Below are 27906 nucleotides of genomic sequence, written 5' to 3' on the forward strand. Positions count from 1 at the left end.
TCTCTGTCCTCTATGGGGTTCAGTGGTGGGTGGCTAGAGTACATTGTGTTTTCCAAAGAGAACTGCAACACTATCTCCCATCCCACATGCTCTTCTACAAAGGGATCTTGCCACCTAAACGTGCAGGGCTGGAGTCTGTGTCTCTACCTCCTTTGAATCTGGGCAAGGCTTTATGACTGCTTTGACCAATGGAATACAGCAGAAGTGACAGTCAGCTAGCTCTAGTTCTAGACCTTAGCTGGCCCGATGGCCTCCACTAGTTAACTCCTGGAAGCTAGCGGTCACATAAGAAATATGACTACGGTAAGACAGCTCTGCTGTGAGAAGCCCTATGTGCTAGTAAAGCCTGTAAGGATGGAGACCCCATGTGGAGAGAAGAGAGGCCGGGGGTGGGGGGAGCGGGTAGAGGGGACACATCATGAAAAGCCATCTTAAGAAGGGGAACCTCAACCCCCAGGGAGTCAACGTGCCTCAAAGATGACCCTTGCCCAGCTAAACCCTCTCCGAATTCCTGACCCACAAAATTGTTGGCAAAATGTGAGTGGGTACTTAAGCCATTAGGGTTTGGAATAGTTTGTTACAAAGTAATAATAAACTGAGACAGTAGGCGTGTGCTGGTCAGGGAAATGAGAATGAAAACGAATAGCTCTGTGTGAGTGGTTGTACTCAGCATCCTTAATAAGACGATGGAAATGCATTAGCATCTCATTAAAAGAAGAAAACAGAAATCCCTATGAATAAACAAATGCAAAATGGAAAAATGTAAAGTAAGAGAAATTACTCTCTAAAACGATGTGACATATTTTAAAAGGCTACTCAGGGAAATGCTGAGAACAGATATGTATGTTTTTAAGTAAATTATTAAAATTTTTTTTAATTTAATGAGCCACAGTTATTAATTAATTGACATGCAAAACAGGCGAGTAGGTTTTTTAGTTTGAGTGCTTTCCAAGTTATTAAACCAAACCAATTAAATTTTAAAAAGGGGGTCAGAGAGGTCATACTAGAAAGAGAAGAAACGTTTTAAAAAGTGGAAACATTGCCTCAGTGGAGAGAAAAGGTCAGAGGCACATGCAGGACTATCTGATTCCAAAGCTATGATTTTTCTTGTTTTTGTAATTTCACATTAAAGTCATATAACTATATTAGAGGAGAATTGGGGAAAGGAGTTGGAATAAAAGCTCCAACGCACCACCCTGTCACAATCCAGTGGTGAAGCACAGAGAGGGCCTGGGAGCTGGGCCCTCACCCTCGGGCACAGCTGTCGACGCCCCTGCCATTCAGCCTAGTATTCTGATGGGGTGTCTGTGAAACCTGGTCGCATAGAAGAAGCTTTTAGGAAAATCTCTTGAGACTCATCATATTTCTAAAATATTATGAAGAGCAAAAATGAAATATAAACTATTAAAAAGCCCATAGAAAACAGATCTGTAACACCCAATATATTTACCGATATACTTAACTACCAATATATTTCAAGTACTATCTCTATTGGAAATATTAAAAGCTGTCTTCTTGGGGCGCCTGGGTGGCTCAGTGGGTTAAGCCGCTGCCTTCGGCTCAGGTCGTGATCTCAGGATTCCTGGGATTGAGTCCCGCATCGGGCTCTCTGCTCAGCAGGGAGCCTGCTTCCCTCTCTCTCTCTCTGCCTGCCTCTCTTCCTACTTGTGATCTATCTCTGTCAAATAAATAAATAAAATCTTTAAAAAAAAAAAAAAAGCTGTCTTCTTTAAAGATCAGAGAATACTGAGTGGGTTGACGATGCCCGTGGGTTTAGATCAAACAGTAACCATTATAAAGACATTACTGAACATTAACCTGTTAACAACTGCAGAGCTTCTGATGTGAAATCTACTGATCTACGAAAAATAAAATAATGAAAATCATTGTTTTATTGAAATGAAAATACCTTTTAAAAATGATCACATAAAGCCATAGCCAGTTTGGAAGAAATGAGCCCCAAAGATGCAAAATTAAGGAGATTTTTAATTAAGTAACTAGTATCCTTAATTCAGCTAAGACATTTTAGAACTCTGCTCAAGAATGCAACATAGCTATGACATGTCGGTATACAAAATATATGTTTTTACATCTTTTTTTCTCCTTTCATGTAGTTGCTAAATATTTTAAGATAAATAGGATTGGGAGCATTTGCTATAAAATTTAATACTAAATATCTGTTAGCAAAATGTCTACAATTTACTGGGGGTTTTGATTTAAAGACTAACATAGTCTTTAAACACATCACAGAGCAAAATTCTGCCAAGTTTCCTTTCATGATACACATTTTTTGAACACATTTTTTTAAACACTGAAAATCCTTTGACAATTGGCCAAAACTAGAAAGAATAATGGTGTTAGGAGCCTTTCCTGATTCAGGGACTTCTTTGTTCAGGTTTTGTTCTTTTCTTTCCTATTGTTTCTTTTCTTTTCAGGTTCACCTCCAGCAAAAATTCATCTGTCAAGGTAGAACATTTCAATCTGGGCATGTAAAAATATGGACCTTAAAGTTTCCCTTTATTACACTGTTACTTACATACTTTAATGGAAATGTGTTTTACCTGCAAAATCTGTGTGGGAGATATTTCACCATTGGTTTCAGTTGCAAAGGACACCATATGCTCTGGAAAAAAATACTGACGAAAAGATATAGGTTACATTACCTCAAAAGCCATGCTAGAAAAGATTCAATTATGACTCTATATTCAGGTATCTTAATGAAAAGGTAGGAGTACAGCCCAAAGATTAGCAGGCACCCTCAGATAATGCAGATAAAAAGAGAACCACATTCATCAAGTTCAAAACAATGCCTTCAGGATGACAGTGTCTCTGCTCCCATATCTCTTCTCTGAGTCCTGGGGCCATTCCAGCAGATACTAAAGGACCATCAATTCCATGTCACAAAGTCAAGACTCATAGAATTAAAGGGTATGCTTAAGGTCACAGTCACAGGACTTGTCTTGGGGCCAGGGAGCTAGAAGAACCAGGACTTGTCGGAGGGCCAGGGAGCTGTAAGTCAGGTCCTTTCCAACCTTGTTCAATCATAAAATTCATCCAGGGCAGTTGTTTAAAATAGAAATTCCCAGGCCTTGTTTCTGGAGTGTCTAATTCAGTAGGTCTGGGTACTCTATCCTCCCCCGGGGTAATTTTTATGATCAGACACATTTTGAAAATATAGACTACTATACTTCCTCCAAGGACAGGGTTTTACAACTGTTCTATTACCATCTGGCCTAACTCTGTGGTCAGTATTAGTTACACCATTCCTGATTTCCACCCACTAGCAGCCCCCTATCCCTCCACCCCTGAAATGACAAGCAAAAATGCCTCCAGACATTGTCAAATCGCCCCCAGCTGATAACTACTGCTCTAGGTCTACAAAATGAGTGTAGAGCCTTGTTCAAATAATAGTAATAATAATAAAATATAACCAAAAGCAAGCACTATAACCATATGCCTTTAACTATATTTTTAAATTCTTGCATTTAATAAAGATTCACAAAAAGAAAATAGTTTCCCTTCAAACTCTAATTCCATTTAATTTTTATTAGGATGCTTTTCTTTGTCAAAGATCATCCCATTATGTTTTTATTAATAAGTTCAAATAAAAGGGAACGTAAGAGGTCTTCCAGCATTTGAAAATATTCTATTATAGTGTGTATCATATATTTTTCATAAAGGATCATTTCAATCCAATTATCCAAAACTTCGTGTAAAAATATGTTACAACTGCAGAGACAAAAACAATTTAAAATAATGAGCCCAGAGGCTATTCTGACTTCTCCAGATCCCTAGTCTTCACTAGAATGTGACACACATTTTTTTTTTTTTTCATTTAAAGGGAACTATTATAAAAGTAGTATTTATTAGATAATGCTCTGGTCTTTTATCTCATTTCTATTTAGCTCAGTCATTACTGCACTGAAAAAATATTTTGGAACAGCAAGATGCATGTCAATTTGAAATTTTTAGCTAAGCTATAGCATTCCCAACAATCATCAATCTGTTTTTAGGTTAGAAATTTTCTTACTTAAATTTCCAAAATTCTGTGAAAAGTGTTCAGCTATAATACTTTGGAGCTGCTTATGGATATCTAATTATTGATTCCCAAAATTAAATGTGTAATAGTTTTCTTAGAAAGAAAAAGAAAAAATAGCTCCCAAAACAGTTCATCGGAACTTCTGTGATAATGTTGACTAATCGATAGAGTACAAAGAAACGTAACTGTGATGTTCACAGAACAGAGTTTTTACTTGCAATTTACCCAACGGGGAATTGCATTTGATTTATGATGACTCTTTTCTTCACATAAAATAAAATAACATTTAACAATCCATTATTTCCCATAACTATTAATAAGGATTTCACTTACCATTGGGTTTTTAAAGAATTCATATTTGGCATAATTTTTTCTAAAGTATAGTTTATTCTCTTCTTCCATTCCCCAGTTAGACAGCACTTCAGTCACCAGCTCATGGTCTTCCATTGTTCTTTCTGTAAGGAATGTTTCCGTGAGTATGTCAACAGACGGACGGATGGATGGATGGACGGACAAATGCATAGACAAACATGTAGGTAGAAAGAAATATATATGGACACACGTATCTGTATAAATTTACAGATTATATTATGTATGTATCTTTATTAAAATATAGGAAATTTCAGCTCAATTCTAGAATAGCCAGATTGATAATATTTTAGCAATTTTGAATTAGTAATGTTGATTTTTTATACCAAAGCAGACTGTAACCTGAAGAGAAAAATGACAAAATATCACAATGCACTTTTTGTTAATTCTCAATTCCTTTTATTGCTATGTAAATTATAATTAAGTTTGATAATAAATCTGCATTAATAATGCAGGAGCTATTCTTTTTTCTCCAATTCGTCGTGATGTCAAAATTAAAATATTTGCCTCAAGGTTGAACAATTCACCCCATTAGCAGAGAAAAATTTTGACAGGTTCAAAATGCATTTAAAATACATAGTCTGTGTAGTTGAGAAAAATTAAAGTAAAAGCTTTAAGAGGAAAAATTTTAATGTAAGAACATACAATTTTTAAGACACCTAATTTCTTGTAACACTTTATTATTTCAAAGCTAGTGTTCAAACATTAACATATATACCTAAATATACTTATATATTTATATATAAATACCTATATATAGGTATATATTAATATACCTAAATATATTTCAGATAGGGTGGGAAGGCACTTGGGAGGAAAGGTACTTAAATGAAATAAGCAAAAACAACTTTACAGAGGGGAACAAAACATGCACAATTCCTATTTTAATAAGAAACTTGATGTCCATAGTAGTGTTATTCATAATAGCCCCAATCTGGAAACCACAGAAATGCCAATCAACATGAGAATGACTGAATAGTGTAAACAGTGTAATAAATAGTGGAATACATATACTACAACCGTATGGGGGAATTTCACAAACACAGTATTAAATGAAAGAAGTCAGGCACAAAGAGTACGTACTACATGATTACACTTACATAAAGTTCAATGCAGATAAAATAAATATACAGTGTTAGAAATCAAGATAATGGGGAGAGTAGGTGACGGAGCAGGGGCATGAGGGGAACCTCCCACTGGGTGTGGGAGATACTGTTTTGTTCTGGGTGTTGGATATCCAAGTTTATGCAACATCTGAAGTTCACTGAGTTGTCTACATATGGCTTATTCACTTTTCTTAAGGTGTATCATATTTCAATAAGAGGTTAAAGAAAAGTGTGAAATTACTAATGCAAAACAGGAAGTGAAGAACAGCCAACTAAAGCATACAGAAACCCTCTGCTTCTTAGGTGCTTCTAGGACCTTTTTGGAAAGTATCTGTGTCTCAAACATTCAACACTCAGTAGTAATCTGTGATCTATAACACCCGAACCCTGGAAAGTAATGTCATACTTAAATAGAAGTTTCTTCATCTGAAAGGAAGTTCTTGTAAGAGATCCCGATGCATATGGATGAGTTTGAGCTAAATGTGCATCAACACTTGGGTTCTGTTCTTAACTCCAATTACTCTTTTTCTGTCTCATTGATGAGCTCCCATAGCTACTCCTCCCTCCTGAAATGCAATCCTTGGCTAAAATCTTTCCTTTCGCTTTCTTAAGCTAATTCACTCTCCCTTCTTCAGCCATCCCATCTGTTGAGTTCCTTGAGATGAAATCTCTTGCTACAGTTGCTTTTACTCATGCTCTAGTCCCAACTGTGAGACTTTCCACCACCTCAAACACAGTGTGTCTAAATCCCAAATCAGTACGGTGGTTCCCCCCAAATACTAAAACATTCCAGCAATGCCACTCCTGAGGATATAACCAAAAGAAAGGAAAGCAGAGATTAGAACAGATGTTTGTACACCAATGTTCATAGTAGCATCATTCACTACATGTAGAAACACCCTAATGTTCATGAACAGATGAATGGACAAACAACATATAGGACACATATACAATGGAATATTCAGCCTTAAAAAGGAATGAAATTCTGACACATGCTACAACATGGATGGACCTTAAAGATATTATATGTAAAGTAAGAAGACGTAAGAACAGATACTGTATGACTCCATTTACAGGCAAATATTTACCTGGAATAGACAAACTTGTGGAGATGGAAAGTTGAATTGTGGTTGCTGGGGAGCAATAATTATTGCTTAAGGAGCAAGGAATTATTGTTTAATGGGCTCAGAGTTTCACTGTGAGAAGATAAAGATGTTCTGGAGATGGATGGTGGTAATAGTTGTACAACAGTATGAATGTACATAATGCCAATGAATTATACCTTTAAAACCGGTAAATTTTATGTTACGTACATTTTAACAAAATAAAAAATAAACTTGATTAACAAAGTCATCTTCCTTTTTCTCTCTCAAACTGCTTTTTCCTAAATTCTCCTATCTCCATTGTATCTTTATATCCACTCCTATATGTTCCGCTTCTGCTATCTCCAAATACCAGAGGTTTTCCCACCATATGTCTCTAAACAACCCCTCACTCATTCCCATTGTCACAATCCCAATTTAGACCTTCGCTTTTTCTTAACGAATCTCCAAACTTCTATTTTCTCCTTCTTCCAGTCCAACCTGGACACTGATACCACAGCAAACCTCACAGAACATGTACGTCAATGTGACCCTTGCTCAAAAAGCTTGTCTACTCCCACTTGCTGTGGGATACGTCCACGGAGTCTGGCAGTTATACTATTCATTCATCCATTTGACAAATATTTACTGAAGGCCTACCACATGTCAGATATTCATCTTGGGGCCTGGGATTTTGTAGTGCACAAAACAGTCAGAAATCACTGCCTCATGGAGCTTTCATTCTAATGGGAAGAAACAGACTACAAATAAAATGTAAATCTTAATAGGCAGCGATACAGACTACAAAGAAAAATAGAGCAGGACACAGGGAGAGAGGAGGCTATAAGGGAAAATAATTCATTTTCAACAGCTTGCCAGGATAGGTCTCGTTGGGAAGGTAATGTTTGAATGAACCCGAAGGAGAAGGGGGCATGAACCAAGCAGACACTAATAGGAAGAACAAGAACAAAGCCTCTGAGGCAAGAGCAAGGGTCTATGTTTGAAGTACCAGAAGGAGGTTAATGTGGCTGAAGCTGAGTGAGCAAAGGGGCAAGTCCTAGAAGAGGCTAGAGAAGCAGCGGTGATGAGCCGGGAGGACTGGAGAAAGGCCTGCAGTTCAGAGTGAGGTTCTGGCTTTTCCCTGGAGTCAGATGAGAAAACATTTTGAACAGAGAAATAACATGAACTGACTTATATTTTCACTGGATCGCACTGGCTGTGGAGGAGAACTGATTTTAAAGGCTATAAGGGTGGGGGGCACCTGGGTGGCTCAGTCAGTTGAGCAACTGCCCTTGGCTCGAGTCATGATCTCAGGGTCCTGGAATCAAGCCCCAAATGGGGCTCCCTGCTCAGCAGGGAGTCTGCTTCTCCTTTTCCCTTTGTCTTCCTCCCCCTGTTCATGTTATCTCTCCTTCTCTCTCTCTCTCTCTCTCTCAAATAAATAAATAAAATCTTAAAAAAAAAAAAAAGGTATAAGGGTGGAAGCAGGAAGACCATTTGGTAGAATACTGCAATTAATGAGAAGAGAGATGATGTGGCTTGAATTAGAGCAGTAGCAATGGAAATGTAGGAAGCAGGCAGAATCTGGATATACTCTGAAGGTAGAGCCAACAGGATTTGCTGACCAATCGGAGACAAAGGGGAAGAGAGAGGGTAGTTAGGCGAGACACCAAGTTTTCCACCTAACCTGTTGGAAGGGTTGTGCTGCTACTGAATTTGAAAACCTGTAAGAGAAGTGGTTTGGGGAGAGTCAATGGTTACTGAGATATTGAGTGGCAAGTCACATCCCTAACAATCTCTCTAATCCCACTTTTGTCTAATTCTCACACAAACCAGGTAGTAAGCAAGATGTTTGCTTGTTTGTTTTACCAACCTGTGTTTCTTTGTACCCATTACTTTCTTTACCAGTAAAGAATCCTATGTTCTTCCCTCAAAATAAACTATGGAGAGAGAGGTAAAAAATATTACAGAAATGCATTTTATTTACTTTTGAGCTTCACAATAGACCTTATCAATCTTTGACATATAAGTGCTTGGGGAGAATTATGCTAGCCAATCCTTGACTGCCTCAGAAAGGGACCCACCTTCTGTCTTCTGAGAAAGGAGATGCAGTTAAGAGCTTGAGAGAGGAAAGGATGGAATAGAGACTGAGCTACACAAAAGTGGACAGTGTGGGTCCCAAGTGATCCTGTATCCTGTCCCCTTCCAGAATGAGAATTCAAGGTGACAAGCTGATGGTGATTAAACCCAGATAAGTTTAATGATGCTATGTGGCTCAAACCAGAGGGTAGCCTTAGGAGACATCTAGCTTCCAATAGACACCCTAGCATGATAGAGAAGCCATAACTGAGGACTAGATCAGGGCAGATGAGTCCACAGCATCCCATTATGGAGAAAGAACATGGCAACAGTACCACATTCCCCCATCAGGAACATGGAAGAGCTAAGGGAAGAGCAGGAATTTAAGTGGCTTTATGGTACAGTCCATAAACATGAGAGGAACAAGAGTTTCCACAGCATGAAGAGCTGGACAAGGGTTAGGCAAACACCTGTCCTGGGACTTAAAGCCTCACCAGCATCTTGCAGAAGTGAAAGTAGGTCTGAACCTTCAATTAAGAATATTTAAACCTGTATGTAACTCACTTATAAAACCTGAATTTATTATTTACCCCAATAAGACTGAGGACAATCCATAAAAAAAACAAACAGAAGATCAAACGGTCTGCTGTTAAGACAGGAGACTGAGAATCAAAAAATTATTCAAGTTATTGAAATAAAAGAAGTTACATCTCTGCAAGCCTCCATCTGAGGCCTTTTTCACTGCTATATTTGGTTCTTACAATTTTTTAAAGATTTTATTTATTTATTTGAGAGAGAGCAGAGTGAGAGAGAGAGAGAGAGAGCACAGGCATGTGCATACAAGCAGGGGAGGGGCAGCAGGAGAGGGAGAAGCAGACTCTCTGCTTAGCAGGGAGCCTGATGCAGGGCTCGATTCCAGGACCCTGAGATCATGACCTGAGCTGAAGGCAGACAGACATTTAACTGACTGAGCCACCCAGGCACCCCTTTAATTCTTATAATATTTTCAGTAGGCTGAATAATACCCCCAAAGACACCTGGAACCTATTAAGTGTAACCTTATATGGCAAAGTCTTTGCAGATGTCATTAACTTAAAGATACTGAGAGGAAGAGATTATCCTGAATTATCCAGGTAGGCTCTGAATCCAATTACAAGGAACTTTACAAGACAGAGACAGAAAGAGACGTGACCGAGACAGAAGAGGAAAAGGCAATGTGACCACAGAGGCAGACTCAAGTGATAGGGACATAAGCCAAGGAATGATGGCAAACCCTGGAAGCTGGAAGGGGCAAGGAACATCGTCCCTCTAAAGCCCAGGAAAGAGCCTGTCATCATCTTGAATCCAGCCCAGCGACCTTAATTTTGGACTTCTCATCTACAGAACTGCTACAAACTACATTTCTGTCGTTTGAAGCCACCAGGTCTGTGGTTAAACAATAACATTGTCTACTGAGCAAGTAAGTTATAGTTCCAGCCTACAGAAAAGGAACCTGAAGTTCAGAATAGCAACCATCTCAGGACTTGAACGGCAGCCGCATGCCGGATCCCAAGCCGAGGCTCTTCCCCTGCGAGCATTGTCTCTGCCTCCACCTACAGCCCCTGCTGGGGGGACATCCCCTGCTGCCTCTGCCGAGCCTATTTATATCCTGTTCATTCTTTCCATATCCATTAAAACCCTCTCTTGTGTGCCGACAGTTCTCATGTCTCAACGGCCTCAAATTCTTTCATTTTGAATTGTGTTCAATAAATATTTGCTAATTAAGTGAAAATAAACCACCACATTTTGAGTATAAGGGGAATGAAAATAATGGGCAGTATTTCAAATGATATCAATCTTAATCTCAAATGAAAGTAACATAAGTCATTTGAATTTTACTGTACCAAAAAAGGAAATAAAATAAAAAGGGCAGAAAAACCAAACTGCATTTGAACAGTTATGACAAATGTGTAACGAAAAGCACTTTGGGCAATATCCGTGATCCCCAACCAAGCAGCAACCGACATGCAAACAAAGCCCAGCATACCAATCTACAAAGGAAAGATAACATACGATGTTCACAGAAAATTTCACTGAACTATAATACCCAATGTCTAAATAACACATAACTAGCATAGGGAAAATATTCTGCTAATCTTAAGGAGAAAAATTTCTTCAAAGATATCTAGACTAACTAGATTATGTAAGAAAGCAGAAGACATATTTTTCATTCCTTCAAAGATGATCTCTGGATAGTCTATTGAAAATTCAGATAACATAAGGAAAGCAAATAAGTTCCAAAGGATCAGATGGGGCTACAGGTTTTCACCTCATATACTCCTCTGGCAATGGAGTTAAAACTTACTGATCACAGAATCTGGCTTTTCAAAATTATGTTATATTAATAATCTTTGTAACTGTTCACAGTCCTATCCCAATTTGGATGCACTGTCATATATCATCCCCCAATCAAGTCTCATTATATTAAAAGATCAATGTCACAATAATCCAAATAATCCTAAAAGGCATGATTGATTATCAGCTCATCACATCTTAAGAAACTTCATGATTTCTTTTTCTAAAGGTAGATACCGAACAAAACACAGACCCTTATATGGAGGAGTTCAACATGAAGATACAAGATGCCTAGACAGAGAACTTGGAGAGGAAAAGAATGAGTAAAGGGAGATGAAAAGTTGTTGAAGACCAGCTCTGTTTTACTTAACCTAGGCCCTGGGACATCATCATGGAGACCTGAGAATGGAGGATGGGGTGGGGGCCAAACAAATACTGGTCAGATGGCTTCTAATTAACTTTCTAGTGACTCTTCCTCTTTAACGTCATTCTAAAACCAAGTGGACTTTAGCCAACTGAATGATCCTACAGTGACTTATAATACATGTTTTAAATACCAAAAAGAGAAAATTAATTCTGTAACCGGGAGCTCTCTACTGCGAACCTCAAAAACAATGATGCTAAGAACTGTCAGCCAGAATGAACTGAGACACTTTTTGGATTACCATGTAATAAATGACCCTAAGTAACCTTCTCATAAATTCATCATGATTCTTTTAAAGACTTTAATTTTAAAACTTCACAAATCCACCTAAAATACTATATTGGAATATACTATCAAAACTTTACAGATACAGGTCTACTTAGAAAATGTTCTGCAGTATTTGTCAGGTATTGGAAAGTGAGTGACCATGACTGAACACCATTTCTATGTAGGTAGAAAAAGAGGAGAGAAGCCTTCCTAAATCACTTCAAAACAGTGTCCAAAAAGGAGAAAAAGGGGGGAAATCCTCTGAAGAGTAAAGAAAAGCTTTCTTAAAACCACGACAAAAGCTTCATCTCAATTTAAGTTTTATCTTTGTATCTGACAGACCAGGGTGAAGTGTCATAGCAATGCAATGGAATATTATCAAATAATAACTACATGTAATTCTGTTTTCTATTTAATTTCCAGAAGCTTTTTCTTTAAAAAAACAAAACAACAACAAAAAAAAAAAAAACAGAGAGAGAGACAGACAGACAGACAGAAGAAGAAGAAAGGAAAGATGTTTCTTCTGAAACTGTTGATTTCACTTCAAAGTCTTTTAAAAACCCTCAATCCTCCCAGAATGGAAAGTGTTCACCTGTGACCTTCTGCCTGGATTTCTTCACTGAATCTACTGAAAGTACAGCGTGGGGCTCAAATAGAAACCTGAGTCCCTACTCTTCTCATCACTTGATAAGAGAAGAAACAAAAGTGGCTTTTACCTCTAATTCGCCCAGAAAACAATTCTTTGTATACCTTTGTTACAGGAAACTCCAGGAGACAAATGGTCCTTGTACTACTCTGGGCGAGGCAGAAACTACATACATTTTGTCAATCTTATTTTCAGATAAAAATGAACAGCCTCTGACCAGGCAAAACAAAAACTGGAGAAGCAAAGAATAAAAATAGGGCTCAATTCTGAAAGGTTCCTTAACCTAAGAAAATGAGCTCACCTGGAAAAATTGCTAGCACGATATTCAGCTCCCCAAGTGCAATTAATAGGAAAATCTTGACACTTAAACTTGATGGATATAAAGGCCTTGCAGATCATTCTTCAACAAACTAATCTTCATATTAACTCACACTCACTAATCACAACTTGTATTCCTAGAAATCCTTAGTCTTCAGCAAAGTATTTGCATACACATCACCTCAAACTGACGGATAAACACCTGAAGAGTTTAGAAACCACTTCCATAAATTCTAAGTTACCTAATGCATCCTTTAAAGACTGAGAGCAGGGGTGCCTGGGTGGCTCAATGGGTTAAAGCCTCTGCCTTCAGCTCAGGTCATGATCCCAGGGTCCTGGGATCGAGCCCTGCATCGGGAATCTCTGCTCAGCAGGGAGCCTGCTTCCCCCTCTCTCTCTGCCTGCCTCTCTGCCTACTTGTGATCTCTGTCTGTCAAATAAATAAATAAAATTAAAAAGAGAGAGACTGAGAGCAAATTTCCATCTGGGCACGGCATGGCGTGTCTCTGGCTTCTTTTCCCTGTCTCTTCCTTCCATGTATATTGTTATCCATCCTTTGAACTGCTTGATATAAGTACCTTACAGTTTAGTACGGTTTCATTCACAATTTATTTGTCCTAGACCCTGGGTTACAACGAAGTATACACAGAGTTCCAGCTCTTGTGGAATTACTGTCTACTTTTAATAACATGATCAATATTAAGATAAAGAAAATGTTAACAGCAGCTCAGAAGATGGGTACTTGGTGCAACTTGGAGCTTCAGGAAGATGTCTCAATCTTTAAAAATCTCTTAAGTTTTTGAAATTGTGTTTGTTTCCTTTTTTCTGATTTCTAAAATAGTATGTTTCCATTATTGGAAATTCGAAAACCATGGACAGTGGACAATCACAATCCATATTTAAACCTATCAATCGGGAATTAGCACTTAACATTTCAGTATATTCCCTTCTTATTTTTTCTCTGGGTCTATATGAATGTATTTGTATATATTTTCCACAATATTTACACTGAATATATGTTTATATATATATACATTCAATCGATCAATCATCTTTATAATCTTATATCTGTCCACATCAGTCTTCAAAGGAAGAACTCCAAAAACATAATCAAAAGCTACCTAACTTATATCCTATGAATGTACTATAATTCATTACATCCTCCTATTAATATATCATTAGGGTTTTTTCTGATTAATATTATAAGTACTCCTGCTTGAAGAGCCTTGTATCTATTTCTTGGCCAAATCTGTTTATTTTCCACACCCCAGTCTAGCATGTACTTGCGGAAAATCCCCTCCCAGGACACAACTCATCACTCACTCCCAGTGCTTCTGTTATTTTCAGGATTTGCAATTTCCTAAAGGATGTATGAGAAATGATGGTGCCAGCAAGGATCCTAATTGTCGTGAGGAACAGCTGCTTGGAACATAGAAGAGGCCGATCTGTCTCCCTATCTGCTCTCTGACGTAAGGGGTGACTCTCCCTCGTAAGGCTGAGTGTGGGGTGCCTCCAGTTGCTTTTCTCTCTCTTTCCTCTTAGACTGTGGCATTAGGTTAGCTGGCTGTCAGCTTCAACAGTTCAGAGTTTTCATCTTTCTTTGTTTCCATAATATTTTTAGGACATGGTGAGCCGTTATACCTTGCTATCATTTTTGACTAAAATTCCAAGTAAGCTTCGGAAAATGCACAGCCAGGTAAAGACGGTGAGAAAGAACTTGCCGAGAATCCTAATGGGATGAGCAAGGAAACCAAAGCATAGACACTACAGCATATGTGGGCAACTACAGGCACGTCTTCAATGTATAAACCAAGAGGAAGGAGAGGGGAGACACGAGGCTGGCGATAGGAGGGGTAGGCAGGTCACAAGTACCTCAAGCCCTCCAAGGAATCTTGGACCCTAATGCATAAAAAGTCAGGTCTGCATTCCCATGGATAACCTTGGTATGACCAGAGGCAAGAGGACCAGTTACAAGGCTAAAATAATCCCTGAGGAGAGAAATGATAAGACCTGAACTCAGGCTATGAGACTGCGAAGGAAAAACGAGTGGCACCAGGAGGCAGTTTTAGTTCTAAGCCCTCTTTACATGTTCCTATTTTCTGCCTCCACCTTAGTGTGCCACCAGGACATCCTGCCTCCTCAAAGCTCAGGTCAGTTTAAGTAGCAAAGGAAGCCCAAGGCCACAGATCCTACAGGCTTCACAATTATTTGTGCTGTTGATAAGGGCGGTGGCAACTCTGATGCTGACAGGTTACACACAGCACTAAAAGCACAACTACCTATCAGCTCCAGACAACAGGAGAAAGACTTGTGCGTCTTGGGGAGGGGGGCGGACAGAAAAAGTGAAGGGAAGCAGCTTCAAAGCTGCAAAGAAGCGTTTCCTGGCCACCGCCGTGTGTGGCTTCTGTCTTAAAGAGATCACGTGGATATAGCTGCACACATAAAAATGGTTTCATTAAAAGCCTCCAGTCATTCATTTTGCTTATTAAAGCCACTCCACAATGATATTCACAATGGAACTCTCAGCTGTCCCCAGCAATGACACTAAAATACAATTAATTCCTCTTCCCGAGGAGTCTATAGGTATGCGCTTGAGGTATTGTGTTAATTGCCACTGCTTCATACCATGGCTTCAATTAGGAATCAAAATGGGAGCAAGACAAACATGGATCCCATTAAGTTCCAGAGGACTTAAAACTGAAGTTTCTGCCCCCACTCCACTTCCCCCTTAGTCCTCACACTGATTATAAATGCAGAGGGCTCCATCTGGGGAACGACAGTGACATCCAGTGGCCATGAACTAGAACATGCCAGTTATAAAACGTGATTATATGAGAGAAGGGCAGATATTTTAAATTCAGTGTCCTTAAAGGTGTGTGCAACTAGAACCTCACCATAACATGATCTCAAATCAGGAAAATCAGAGATTTATAACAAAATCAGGATGTTTGGGGTTGCCTTTGATGATGTACTCTGCCTATTAAAATTCCCAGCATCATATTACTGATAATTATTTTCCAGAGGAGATGAAATACTGATATTATATTCAGAGTTCCAAATATCATATACTGTTGTATACAAATTCAAGGATAAGTCATTTCTTTTCTTTTCTTTTTTTTTTTTTTTACTATTTTATTTATTTATTTGACAGAGAAAGATCACAAGTAGGCAGAGAGGCAGGCACAGAGAGAGGGGAAATCAGGCTCCCTGTTGAGCAGAGATCCCGATGTGGGGCTGGATCCCAGGACCCTGAGATCATGACCTGAGCCAAAAGCAGAGGCTTAACCCACCGAGCCATCCAGGTGCCCCAAGGATAAGTCACTTCTAACATGATCCCCTTGCTCAGCCAAAAGAAACAGCTGGTTCTGTTATAAAGTGAACTGGACCCCAGTAATTTCAATACTACTTTGGTAAGAAAAAGTTATCTGATGTTAAAAGGATTTAAGTTCCGTGGTTAGTTTTCTATAGAAGACCAACCCTGAAGGCCCTCGTTGGCAACCCTGTCAGGACTCCTCTCACTCTTGAGAGCTTTTTTCTGTATCTTTCCTTAACAAACTTCTATTGCTTTACTCATTTAAAAAAAAAAAAAAAGTTGTCTGAAAATGTTTTTGAGGGTTCAAACTTTTAACTTGTTCTCACAACATGGATTAGAGCTAAAGAGTAAGAAAGAGACAAACCAACCACGGGATCCTGGGAACATAAGGAGAAACAAACTCACTTTAGTGGAAAGTGCAGACTTTGAATTTCAGAATCTGAATTTCAGAATCTGAAAAGACCTACATTTCAGCAATGTTTGACTCTAGGCAAGGAATTTCATCACTGAGTATATGTTCCTGTATGTCAAAGGGAGATTAGAAAACACATCTTGCAGGGTTGCTATGAGGCTAAGTGATGAGCGCATCTATCAAGATTAATGTTAAACCTCACTCCGTGCCTTGCACATGTAAGATGCATGTTAATAGTCGCTATCACACATATGCGTTCATGTTAAAACTACTACAAAGACTGAAGTTTCCTTTGCCACAGAAAATGACACTCTGAAAACAGACTTTCAATTCCATAAACCTACCATATTTTGAAAGTCAAGTGCTTCTCCATCTGACTTTAGTAAGTTTGTGACATGTTTTAAGGGATCAACATCAACATCAACAATGGTAGCACATTTATTAACAACATAAAATGTCTCTGACACTTTCCTAAGCTTATCTTGGTCATTAAAGTGACCTCAAGGGCAGAAACCCCTTAACTGTCGTCTATCACACAAGTCACAACATTCTCATCTGTAAGGCTTCAGGGTCTCACAAATACCACACCTCATACCAGTGTAGACTCTCCTGTGAAGCTAGTCCCACAGGGCATGTGCAACTAGGAGAAATGACAGACAGGCCAGGATTGATCCAGGAAGCCATGCGTAGTGGGACGTAGAAGCAAAACAAAGTCGCTCAGCCTCTAAAAGGTTGGATTCTGGCCTTCTAAGCAGTATACAGTTGGCTCTTGAATGATGGGCAGCACAGGGGTGCAGACCTCCCCTTGCCGCCAAAAATCTGGATGAAACGTTTGACTCCCCCAAACTTAACTACTGTCAGCTGGAAGGCTTACTGATTACATCCACAGCCGACTGATACATACTGTGACGTTTTAAGTACTAGAGACTATATTCTTAGAAAAGTACACTAGAGAAAAGAAATGTTATTAGGAAAATCGTAATGAAAAGAAAATAAATTTACACTACTGGACTGAATTTATCAGAAAAAGAAAAAACCCACATGGAATTATTCAAGGGTGAACTGTACTTTCAAAACTAAATCAGGATCATATTGCTCTCCGACTCAAAGACCTCCGTTCACTTTTTCTCTCGCTCAGGGTAAGAGTCAAGCCCTTCCGTGACCCGTGGGATCCCACACGAGCTGGCTCTGCAGCAGCCCTACTGAAGTCCGCTCCATTACTCCCCAGCTTGTTCTAGGAGCGCTGGCCATGGGCTGAGCCCTGAACACCAGCACGCTGCCACCAAGATTCTCCTGAACTTCATGCTTCAGGGACACCTTCCCTGATCCCTCTAGTTAAAGGGCATCTCCCTCTCACCCCCAGCACGTTCTTCCCTTCTGCCCTGTCTTCATTTCTCCCCAGTTCAGGCAACTCCAGCTTTTTGAAAGTTCACCTTATGCAATAAAATTCTTTGCTTTTACAAAAGATCTACATTAGTACCTGTTTTTGTCAACCAACAGAAATCCAAAGAGGATTTTTGCTTTTACAAAAAAGGTGAAACATGAAAATGCCATTAAGCATTTGCTTTGCAGTGAGCCCTTATAAAGGCCGTGGGCACCACGGAGCCACAATGAGAGTGGTCCCACCAAGCTCCTTCCGGGGAGCCACGTTCAGCATCTCAACATCAAGCCACCAGAGCTTTGAACTTTGTCTGTGAGCCTCTGCACTTTATCATGATTTATTTTGTGCATCTGTTGCTAAGATATGTCCTAAGATACCAGAAGATGCTGAGAGAAGTTATTTCTGGCATCTGGGAATGCTCAAATATTTTCCAGTATAAATTAATGGTAAATACTTCTTTGGTTTATACCATTTCAGCTTACATAAGTTTTCATAGTGTTCTACTTTCAGATAGCTGGAGAAACTCGTGCTTATTGTCACCTAAAGGATTACAAATTTTAGTCATGTGTCTCTTATCTTTCCACTTCCCAGAAGAATGCAAACTCGCAAGGGCAGTGTTTCTTATCTATTATGTTCATACTTTACCCCCAAGACTCACACACAAAATAGGCTTGGTATAAAACAGTCAATAAATATCTGTTAAACCGTGTGAGGAAGTCAACAGGAATAGGCAGGGAGAGTTCCTAGTGTTTGTGGGATCTGTGAAGTGAAAAGAAAAAAAATGGGGCGCCTGGGTGGCTCAGTCATTAAGCGGCTGCCTTCAGCTCAGGTCATGATCCCAGGGTCCTGGGATCGAGCCTCGCATAGGACTCTCTGCTCAGTGGGAGCCTGCTTCTCCCTCTCCCACTCCCCCTGCTTATGTTCTCTCTCTCGTTGTGTCTCTGTCAAATAAATAAATAAAAATCTTAAAAAAAAAAAAAAAAGAAAGAAAGAAAAAAAAACCAAGATGTATTTTTAGGTGCACACACACACACACACACACACACACACACACAAAGGTAGTCTATAAAAATAAAAACAGATTATGTTAAAACACAGAAATTAAATAAAAAATAAATGAAAAGAATAGAGGTATTTATTAGTTATCATCATCTAATGTGCTTCTAATGTGCTTTAGTATTTGGGTAGCATTATGTCAGCAATCTTCCTACTGTTTAAAGATAGCATCTGAGGGGCACCTGGGTAGCTCAGTCAGTTAAGTGGCCCTGGGACTGAATGCCACATTGGGCTTCACTCTCAGTGCAGCCTGCTTGTCCCTCCCCTTCTCCCCTTCCTCCCCCACCAACTGTGCACAGGCTCATGCTCTCTCTCTCAAATAAATAAGCAAATAAACTCTCTTAAAAATATATATAATCTGAGTGAAAACAAAGGGAAAGAAAAAGAACACAAGAAAGTTGTGGAACTCAATTTCTTTCTCATAATCTTTGGTCTAATGCATGGCTGATAAAACCAAGAGACAATAGTCTCACATCTTTGGTTTTATTTCTGCATTTCCAGAAAATAGAGTAATGGAGAAATATATTTCTATTTGATGCCTAAAAGTTTAAATTTAGTATGTAACTCAAATTAATTCTCAATGTTCCATTTTAAGCCTCCACATTAAAAGAATCTGTGCATTTTATTCCTTAATATAATTTGCTGTGGTCTCAGTGAAAACTGGTACTTGATTTACAGAGTAGATTTTTATTATTAAACTTTAAGCTATTTGTTAGGGATAAACTTAGTGACTGTAAAAAAAAAAAAGTAAAGTTGCTCCAAAAGAAAAATTAAGGGTATAAAATACTATAATTACATATTGTGTTAATTAAGAACTGTATTTTCACAAGCATATTTAAAACTAGTTTAGAAGACGGTGTGTATCTATTGAGAGTTAACACTTTACATTTAGGAGAAGAATGGTCACGAATAGAAGTCAGATTAGTAACCAAAAGCAATGCAGAAAATAAATGTTGAACTTTTTCTGCCCTAGGAAAGCGAGACAGCACGTCACACTGGCCGGCCTGGCATACCTTCAGAATTCAGGTTTTTCTGTCAATGTTACTTGATATGAAGAGAGGGGGGAAAAAAAAGGATTTTTGTAGATATGATTAAAGGATCTTGAAATGAAGAGATGATCCTAGATTATCCAGGTAAGCTCTAACCGGTACCATTTTTATAAAAGAGAGGCAGAGGGTGACCTGACACAGACAGAAGAAGGAAATCCAAGGTGACCACAGAGGTAGAGACTGAAGTGAAGCAGCCAGAGCAGAGCCAAGGGAGGCCAGCAGCCACCAGCGGCCACCAGAAGCTGGAACAGACAAGGAACAAACTCTTTCCTCCAGCCTCCGGAGGAAGTACGTCCCTGATAATACCTTGATATCAACACCGGGGATCTGATTTCAGACTTCTGACCTCCAGAACAGTTAGAGAATCAGTTTTGACTCTTGTAAGCCCCCAGGTGTGTGGTCATTTGTTACAGCCGCCACAGGAAACTCATACAGTATTCAAAGGATCAAACGGCATTACCATAACAAACTCCTTTTGTTTTCACTACTTATTATGGTAACATGTTTTTTAACACTAGCATCTATAAAAATAAGAAAAGGTGAAATAAAATTGATGCCAAATTCTGTCTTACTCTAGTAAAATTTTTTATTTTAAAAATTTGCAGGAAAAAACCCTCTACATTTTACAACACAGAGATGCGTTTCCAATTTAAAAATATATGTATTTTTAAAGATTACTCTTTATGGTTATGACTTTAAAATGTAGAAGAGTTACTTAATTCTTTAAGAAAATTTTACAAATTTTTTATAAATTTTATATATAGTATGTATCATAAATATTTATATTACATAATATAGAATATAATATATGAATATATGATTTATATATGATATTTATACTTATATTATATATGAATTATATATTTATATGTGATATTATATATAAAATATATAAATATATAATATATATTTTATAAAATAAAAATAAAATAAAGAGAACCAGTGTGGATACTTTCCTTGTCTACATGACAACCAATTCAAAAATTAGTTCAAAAACTTATTGTATTAATTTCTCAAACATTGAGCTACCAAAGATGATTATGAAACTTATCTATCCATTCGGACTCTTTATTTTGGCTCCCAAATTCTCATAGAGCATTAGTTAAACAAAGAAGTGTGGGAAAAGTGCAATATTTGTACCCTTACTTTCATTTTGTGTTACATTCTTGGTCTCCCAAACACCAACACCAAAAGTAAAGAAAAGGACTATTTATAATTCTCTTCTATTTTTCTACGTCTGAAGAAAATCTTTGCCATATGATTGAAACTATAACAAACAGAAAAGCAATGATGTGCACTATAGTTCTGTATCCTTACCTAGACCTATGTGAGGCAGATGCTCAAAAAGGGTCCAGCTGTGGTCATCAATGTAATGATTCTTCAGGATCAACAGCTGGCAAACATCTCGGGCAGTTATGTCACTGGGTACCTCTAAAGCCCTGCTGGTTTCATCTTCACTGTATACTTTAATTACCTGTGTAGGTAGAAATAAGAAAATGAGCTAACATATCCTACGAGAAATATCATTCTAATAAGTCATACTGATCGGATGAGCTGATTACGAAGTCCTCATATGGATTCTTATACATTTGATTTTCTAAAATGCTGAATAAATGTTGCCCATCCAAGACTTGTTTATCACCTGTCAAAATTGCTTTGTCCGATGGCTGCCACTCTCTTCTCTTCAGTGTCTAAACAAGAGGACGTTCAGTGACCATTCGACATCATTGCTCTACCATTCTGGTCTAGTAAAAAGCTACATATCTCTTAACAATATTTAAGGTGTTCCATTCCATATTTATATCCTGTAAATTATCCAAGTAATATGGTCAATTTATTCCCAGATATATATAGGTAATAAAAACAGTAAGTAGAATCTGCCTTTATGAAAAGATTTCTCTATTTCAGGTTATGGAAATTTTGGCAAAGACTAGTTAGATGTATAACATTCTTTTTCTTTTTTCCTTTGTAATTAGTTATGTCCATGGAATTGAGTTTTAGTCAGTGGAATGTAAGCACATTCAATGTAAGCACTTTCAGGCCTAATCCATAAAAACCTCCCACATATTGTTCCCCATTCTCTAATCCCACCCTCTAACTGCATGAAAATGACAAAGACCCAGAGGGGAGAAAAGCCTTGGTACAGAAGGAGCCTTCGTCCCTTCATGACCACATGAAAGCTGCCCAACTAAGAACACCCATGTGGAACTCTGACATGAGCAAGAAATAAACTTTTATTGTGTTCACTCACTGTGAATTTGTATTTATCTATTACATCAGCTAATGTAGCTAATGTTACCCTAAATCACACAGAATTAGGGAGAATTTCATACGCAGCACTCTCCTCAATATTTACCAAGTTGCATTATGTGCTAGAATTTTCTATAGTCATATAATTATTCCACTATTTAGTTATATTAATTAATTATAAGAGGATAAATACCTATGATAATAGTATATTAAGAGCAACATATACACATAACACGAGTGGGAACTGGTAAGAAAATTCACTATAAGAAATACACTTGTTACAAAAACAGACATTTCAACATTTTTAGTAATTCAAACAAATGCAAATTAAAATGACATATTAATTCTGTCCTACCAATTTTTTAATTATACTTTATAACAGGACAATGAAATACTTGCTCTCTTACAGTGATAAAAGTGATATAAATTGGTAAAACTATTTTGTACACCTACTGGAGAGTATTCAAAAACATTAAAGGTCCATTCCTTTCACTCAGTAATAGCACTTGGGTAAACTATCTCAGTAACTCTGTCCTAAATATGGAAAATGGCTTCAGGCATAGACCTATCCAACAAAGCATTACATGTAATTCAATCAATCTAAATATTCAAGAATGAAAGAATGGTAAATGGAAGTATTTTCCTAGAATGGAATATTATACAGTGCTTAGAAATGTTATTCAAGGAAATGACATAGGAACTTTCAAAATTTTTTAGGTCAAATAAAATCATAACATCAAACCGTATTTCGCATGGTCCAGGACAAGTTTCCTTGTGGGACTGGCTACCAGGCACCTACCTGTCTTCTTCTAACAAAATTCTGATTGCCTTTTGGAGCACACTGCCTCCCTCACCATGAGTCTTTGTGATTCCAGCAGCTCCCCCACCAGCTCAGCCATGGAGAGCCAGAGCTGTGGGGACCCCTTGCAAGAGGCGGCTGTTAAACATTCAGGAATCGCAAGCCAGGGATCCATCTTGAAATCAGTCACAGTAGGACGATGTAAACCAAAGAAATTAGCAATTGCTACAAAGAGGCCTTTTTTAAAAAAGAAACATTATTTTTAGGGCCAGTTTGCCAGGGCACCACTGCCTCAGACCCAGTAGTTATTATCCTGATTGATCAACCAGCTCCTGGGACCCCTCTGGCGACAACAGTTACTTCACGGAAGGGCACATGACCTAATCAGGGCCAGTCAGAGTAAATCTGGATATCTGTTCACATAACCATAAAGTGGACCCTGTTTCCTACTAGGCAGATGGAGGATGAGCTGTTACTGTTCACAGAGAGAAAGACTGTGGGAAAACGAGATCCAAGTGGAATAAGCCACGTTAAGAGACAGTAAGAGTCCTGAGACTATCTCCAAGCTCCTGGATGAACTGAACTTGATTTCTTATTTTTTTTTTATTAACATATAATGTATTATTTGCCCCAGGGGTACAGGTCTGTGAATCATCAGGCTTACACATTTCACAGCACTCAACATAGCCCATACCCTCCCCAATGTCTATAACCCAACCACCCTATCCCTCTAACTCCCTCCCCTTCCAGCAACCCTCAGTTTGTTTCCTGAGATTAAGAATATCTTGGGGTGCCTGGGTGGCTCAGTGGGTTGAGCCTCTGCCTTCGGCTCAGGTCATGATCTCAGCGTCCTGGGATCGAGCCCCGCATCGGGCTCTCTGTTCAGCGGGGAGCCTGCTTCCTCCTCTCTCTCTCTGCCTGCCTCTCTGCCTACTTGTGATCTCTCTGTCAAATAAATAAATAAAATCTTTAAAAAAAAAAAAAAGAATATCTTATGGTTTGACTCCCTTCCGATCCCATCTTGCTTCATTTTTTCCTCCCCTCCCCCCACTGAATTTGATTTGTGTTTTTATCATAGATGTGCTCTGAGGCTCTAAGAGTCTAGTGGTAACACCCACCTACTAATCTCGCGGGCTCTAGTGGTGGACTCCCTCTCCAATTCAGTCTCCATACGGCTAGCAGAACAAACTTGCTAATTGCCAATCCAATCAGGTCATTCTGCTCCTGAAGTTCCTCGATATTTTCTTGTTGTCCTAACTCACACAGTTCGTCATGTCTACTAAGACTGCTTACAAGGTGCATATCCTTTGCTAAGTGTTTTAAGACAAGGCTGTCACAGAGACTGTTGTTTCCTTCCGAGAGCTTAAAGTCTAGTGGGGAAAGCAATATTTCAAAAATAATTATAACCTAGGGCACAAAAATGCAGCATATTACTAATAATAAAATGGGTTAAGAGAGACCTGGAAGACATCTGTGAAAAAGTGATATCTAAGGGCACCTGGGTGGTTCAGTGGTTAAGTCTCTGCCTTCAGCTTGAGTCTTGATCTCAAGGTCCTGGGATCGAGCCCTGCATCGGACTCTCTGCTCAGCGGGGAGCCTCTTCCCACTCTCTCTCTCTCTCTCTCTCTCTGCCTGCCTCTCTGCCTACTTGTGATCTCTCTCTCTGTCAAATAAATAAATAAAATCCTTTAAAAAAAAAAAAAAAAGTGGTATCTAAGCCAAGACCTGAAGTAGGAGTGGGCAATAGCTAGGCAAAGAGAATGTGAAAGCACTTCAGGCTAAGGGAAGAGAAGTCCTTGGGTGCACTAGTAAAGAAGAAATTTGGCAGGTTCTAAGACTGGGAGGAGTCAGGGATGGCAGTTGTAGCAAAGAGGGAGTCTGGTCCTAAGGAAACTGAAGTGGTGGGCGGGATGGGGGTAAGAAGGATGTATGGTCTTAAGTTCAGAACTGATTTAAGAACCATTGAGCTTTTAAGTCATAAATGAATACATAGACATGGATCTATCTGGTGAGGGAGAAGAGGAAGAACAAAGGAAAAAGAGAATCTAGGACAGAACCTTGAGAAATACCAATATTTAATGGTGACTTAGAGGCAATAATGTCTGAAAGATCAAGTGAGGTAGAAAGGGAACCAGGAAAATGGGGACCCATGGAATAAAGCCCAAACACTAGCGTGCACAGGGCATGAACACTCTCCAGGAAACCAGTCTGCAGAACAGGACATTCTGTGATCCTAGCCAAATATGACAGGTACTTGCAACCTGCTCTTTCTTCATTGCATGTCAGTTATCCTCGACTTGGAATCAATGCTTCAAGCTCCAAAAACATGCTTTATTTGGCAAATTTCTAGCTATCATTTGGCCCCAGTTTCCATGGCCCTGCCTTCAAAAAGTCTTCCCTGACTGCCCAAGGCTTTGTAATTTACAGTGCCTTATTTTGTAATTTTCTATTTGCATGTCTTTCTCCTCAACTGTACTAATAATAAATTCCTTCAAGGAAAATTCTGTTTATTTATCATTCAAGATTGTGTTTCAGGTACCTAGCCCAAGGCAGTGTAAGGATCTTTGGAACAAATGATCTTCGTACCCCTGTAGTGCCAATCAAAGTGTTTTTGACATAAGAAGGACTCAAGATATATTTGTAAACTTTAATTTAAAAATATTTTGTCACAAAGTATGTAATTAAATTGTAATGCTTAGTAAATTAAAATTCTTTTCAACGATCAACAAATACACAAGTTTTCTTACAAATATAGTTCTAGGTAAGGATTGACTCAATATTGCTGCTTGTGGGCAATTCTGAGTTGTGAAGTCACTGAGATTGCTATATGAAGTCATATGAAAAAGGTCATGAAAATACACAGCCCAAATCAGGTCCAACTCTAAGCATCTGTCTTGAGGATGTGTATCTGTGCTAGACAACTGGGGGGCTTCTAAGGGATGCTGTCCTCTGTCTATCTATCTGCTGTGGCTAAAACTGACTAGATCAGGCCCTGGTGCAGGATCCTAATAAAAGCAATGAGAAGATGACCACTCCTGAGAGGAAAAGAGGATCCGAGCCTGTGGCTGTCCCTTCAGGAGTCGCAATGATGAACCACTGTTTCAATTCCCTCACAGGCCACCTGGCAAATCCCGTGCCAGGAGACGGAGGGTAAATGGGAATGACATGGGGGCCGCTGGGAAGGTTCCCAGGAATTCCCAACTACCTATGTTTTCTTCCAGTAAACTTTCATCACCTGGGCTAACAGAAATATGCCTCTCACTTTTCATGCTCTATCACTGACATCAGAGGAACTGAGAAATTTAAAAAACAAAACAAAACAAGACTGGAGACATTCTGAAGTGGACAAGAACTGAACAAGAGGTAAATTTGGGGAAAACGAAAAAGGTATCTAACCAATTAGGAAATGCTGTTATTTTCTTCAGACTATGTTGCTGCAAATTTAGAAGACCACAAGTTGCCAAGAATTAAAACACATACATTAAGAAGGGGTAGGCCAACTCAAATGCTTGTAATAGGTACATGTATTCGTTTTAAAATAAATAACACGTGCTTGAAGAAAAGCTTGATATTTTCTTTTGAGCTTCATTTCAAACTCGTATTCTCAAACTCTTATTTAATTCTGACATTTATCCCAAATACACAGCAGTAAATCCTTGTCATCTCTCAAATCTACTCAATAATTGTGAAAACTTCCTTATTCTACAAAGGGGTGCCTTGTTAAAAATCTCATTTTATTACTATTTTTTTCCTTAAAATCTATGAAAAGGGGAAAGATCATCTAAGCCTTAACCCTCCAGTAGAGCTGAATATGCCTCTTGCCAAAAGTATTATACAAACTGTCTTATTTAAGAAAAGAAGTCAAGGGGCGCCTGGGGTGGCTCAGTGGGTTAAGCCTCTGCCTTTGTCTCAGGTCATGATCTCAGGGTCCTGGGATGGAGCCCCCGCATGGGGCTCTCTGCTCAGCAGGGAGCCTGCTTCCTCCTCTCTCTCTGCCTGCCTCTCTGCCTACTTGTTATCTCTCTCTGTCAAATATATTAATAAAGTCTTTAAAAAAAAAAAAAGAAAAGAAGTCAAGTCATCTGAAAAACCTCCATCACTAGTATGGATTAACACTAAGTTAAAAACATTTGTGATCAGGTAAAACAAAAACAAAAACAAAAAAACAGCAGAGCTATTCTTAATCGTGAGAGCAAAATAGTGGTATCCTGTCTCCTCTACATACTGAGTGGTAAAAAAGAGTTTTTAAAATCATATAATTATGGGGGTGCCTGGGTGGTTCAGTCGTTAAGCATCTGCCTTCGGCTCAGGTCATGATCCAAGAGTCCTGGGATTGAGTCCCTCATGAAGCTCCCTGCTCAGCAGGAAGCCTACTTCTCCCTCTACTAGTCTTCCTGCTTATGTTCCCTCATCCCCTCTCTGTCAAATAAATAAATAAATTTTAAAAAATCATATAATTATGATACTTAATAAGGGGATATTATAATTTCTAATTTGGTGGTCCCAATTCCCAGCTTGCTTTATAAAATGAAAACAAGGGGGAGGAAAATATTATTCATACCCATTGATCATTTGAAATTATGTCAGTAGGAAGAAATCCTGCCTGACACTAAAGAAGAATAGGAACTTTCTTTGTTTCATCAATGACTAGATACTTGGCCAGCAAGAGAGACGTGCACTGATAACGGTCTGTCCATAACATCCCCGCAGCATAAACAGAGAGAGTGCCCAAGGACAGCCAGCAGTGTACACACAGGCTGTGTTTAGGCAACCGTTCCATGTCACTGTAATCCTGACAGTCAAGGCAACCTTGGCCTTTGGAGCGGTTTACAGCTGCACGAACTGCGCTGGGAGCATATGGCATCTAGCAAATGTGCTCCACAGACACAATCCCCCTGCAGGGGATGTGCTCGCGTGCGGGTGGAAAAGATCTCTGTTTTGGCTGACACCCTTATCAAGGTAGGTTATACACTTTGGACTTC

General features: G+C 38.8%; 1 protein-coding gene across 2 annotated transcripts in view; it reads right to left on the reverse strand.

The window, feature by feature from the left end:
• LOC111142137 (growth factor receptor bound protein 14) overlaps window positions 1-27906 on the reverse strand; it is a 116443-nt gene that overhangs the window by 21786 nt on the left and 66751 nt on the right. For both annotated transcript variants that reach the window (XM_022495122.1, XM_022495129.1), the window contains 3 exons: window positions 21193-21349; window positions 4373-4494; window positions 2562-2636 (listed from right to left, as the gene is read on the reverse strand). In XM_022495122.1, coding sequence (XP_022350830.1) covers window positions 2562-2636; window positions 4373-4494; window positions 21193-21349 — 354 coding nt within the window. The remainder of the gene's footprint in view (window positions 1-2561; window positions 2637-4372; window positions 4495-21192; window positions 21350-27906) is intronic.

The sequence above is a fragment of the Enhydra lutris genome, unplaced genomic scaffold, assembly GCF_002288905.1.
Source record: "Enhydra lutris kenyoni isolate GAN:26980312 unplaced genomic scaffold, ASM228890v2 scaffoldscaffold1, whole genome shotgun sequence".
Classification (NCBI taxonomy): domain Eukaryota; kingdom Metazoa; phylum Chordata; class Mammalia; order Carnivora; family Mustelidae; genus Enhydra; species Enhydra lutris.